The 1,923-nt window shown below is 37.4% G+C and overlaps 1 protein-coding gene across 1 annotated transcript; it reads left to right on the plus strand.

Moving 5' to 3' along the window:
* Nucleotides 1-1,619, plus strand: LOC141602388 (transcription factor PHYTOCHROME INTERACTING FACTOR-LIKE 13-like). The gene is made up of 4 exons (XM_074422685.1): nt 1-90; nt 321-386; nt 1,042-1,107; nt 1,204-1,619. Exons 1-4 carry the CDS (start codon nt 10-12, stop codon nt 1,423-1,425), a joined length of 435 nt encoding a protein of 144 aa, XP_074278786.1. The 5' UTR covers nt 1-9; the 3' UTR covers nt 1,426-1,619.
* Nucleotides 1,620-1,923: the final 304 nt, after the last annotated feature.

Here is a 1,923-nt window from a genome sequence, read left to right on the forward strand (position 1 = left end):
TAGGAGATAATGCGGCCTTATAGCTCAGGAAACGAGAAGGACACGCAGCAAAAACGTTCAAGACATGAGGTTCATAGTATATCTGAAAAGGTTAGTCCACTTCTACTATTCTTTTGTTTTTTCACCAGTCGCGCCGTCGCGGTATCTACTCTCTACCAGTCGAAATTGGACCATAACGGAATTTTGATGGTTTTTGCACAATAGAAAAATAAAAAAGCCAAGATTACCTTAGAAGTACTCTGTTTTTGACATTGTAAAATTTTTAAACGTAATTATATGCAGCACTATTGACTAATTGAATAACTTATGTCGTAAATTAGAGACGTAGAAGCCAGATTAATGGAAAGCTTAAAACTCTACAGGAACTTATGCCCCACTGTAAGAAGGTTCGGTCTTTTTCTTCTTCCCCCGTTTTTTTTTTACATCTTTCCACAGCACTCTCTCCATTATTCTTTATATGTCGTTTCAGGTGATTGATAAATTTTATTCTATGTCGTTTGCATTTTCTATGCACTCTCTTTTTTAGTGGAATTGCAAATTAATTACGCGTCATTAATTTCATTCCATACAAACTTTTTTCTGACAATAAAGAAATTCACTATGTATTGTAAAAAAACTAAGCATTTTGCTCTTTCCAAAACTTTGTTTGTGTTTTTTTGCTAAAACGACATAGAATGAATAATTTTCTGTATTGAAGTTTTTTTTTTTTTTTTTTTTTTTTTTTTTTTTTTTTTTTTTTATGACGAGCGGGTTGAGTCCCCCCTGCCCACGCATTCCCGCACCACCACATGGACCATGTAAGCCACCCCTTGGGTCAAAGCTGCGATTGGCAGTGATCATCGCCCAATTGGTAGTCGAACCCACAGGACCTCTCAACTCCTGCGTTTTGCGATTTCTTCGAGTTTAACGCATTAACCACCTACCACCTGACTAACAACACTTGGTTTATTGAAGTAATTTTACTTACATTAGACTTTATCAACTATTTAAGCATTACTAAAATATTTTTTTCGTGTCACTGCAAAAAATTAAACAAAACAGAAGGACAGAGCTTCAATCCTCGACGAGGCAGCAAAGTATATCAAAGCATTACAGCATCATGTCGAGGTAATACTTATACTTATCCGACTTCAATCCATCAAACGCGCTCCAACTGAGGTTAGTAAGGATTTTATAATTCAATGAGGTTTTTTTTTTTGGCAGACAATGACCAAACTCAGGAATGTAGAATACATTGGTCAGTCACAGTACATGCCATGTTCTATGAACCCTGGGTTACAGTATCCTTACGCATCAATGCCACAAGGTGCAGGAATGTGTATCGGATGTTATGCTCACTGCACACCATTCTTCCAAGTTCCTTCACCATCCTCGACCATGGCAAATTATTGTGTTCCGACCACTCGTCCACTGCATGGCAATTGAGCCTGTCTGCTACCCATCTTTAACACCTTTACCTGTGTTTTTTTTGCCTACATGCTTAGGTTTACCTAATTACAAGTCTCGCACTTTAATTCCTAGTTTAAGTATTACTAGTTGGAATGCCCATGCTTCGCACGGGGCAGTTTGTAATTTTTTTTTTTTCTCTAATTCCTCATCTATACTTATTATGTTTTCCACGGCACATTTAACGTTCATTGTTTTCTCTCTTAGTCATATTATACCTGCTACCAACATTCCACTTGTGACCTTTTTTGTCACACTGGCTAGGCTACGAAATTAAGAAACCATTTCAACCAAAAACTTAAACTAATGGTTTGAGTCCTAAGATTGGTTTTATACTCTAGCAACATGTAAATGAAACAGGAGGCCTCCCCATATTATACCTGCTACCAACTTTCTCTTCGAGCTGGGCTAATGCTCAAATGTCTTTGGTCCCGCCTGATCCCAACACTAAAAAAAATACCTGCTACTTAGTAGGCT

This window comes from Silene latifolia, chromosome 9 (assembly GCF_048544455.1).
Source record: "Silene latifolia isolate original U9 population chromosome 9, ASM4854445v1, whole genome shotgun sequence".
Classification (NCBI taxonomy): Eukaryota; Viridiplantae; Streptophyta; class Magnoliopsida; order Caryophyllales; family Caryophyllaceae; genus Silene; species Silene latifolia.

What these genes read in the sequence shown, in the direction of transcription:
- LOC141602388 (XM_074422685.1), top strand. Translation starts at nt 10, where the DNA reads ATGCGGCCTTATAGCTCAGGAAACGAGAAGGACACGCAGCAAAAACGT. An exon ending in TTCATAGTATATCTGAAAAG is followed by an intron (nt 91 to 320) that starts GTTAGTCCACTT and finishes GTCGTAAATTAG; the next exon opens with AGACGTAGAAGCCAGATTAA. An exon ending in TTATGCCCCACTGTAAGAAG is followed by an intron (nt 387 to 1,041) that starts GTTCGGTCTTTT and finishes TAAACAAAACAG; the next exon opens with AAGGACAGAGCTTCAATCCT.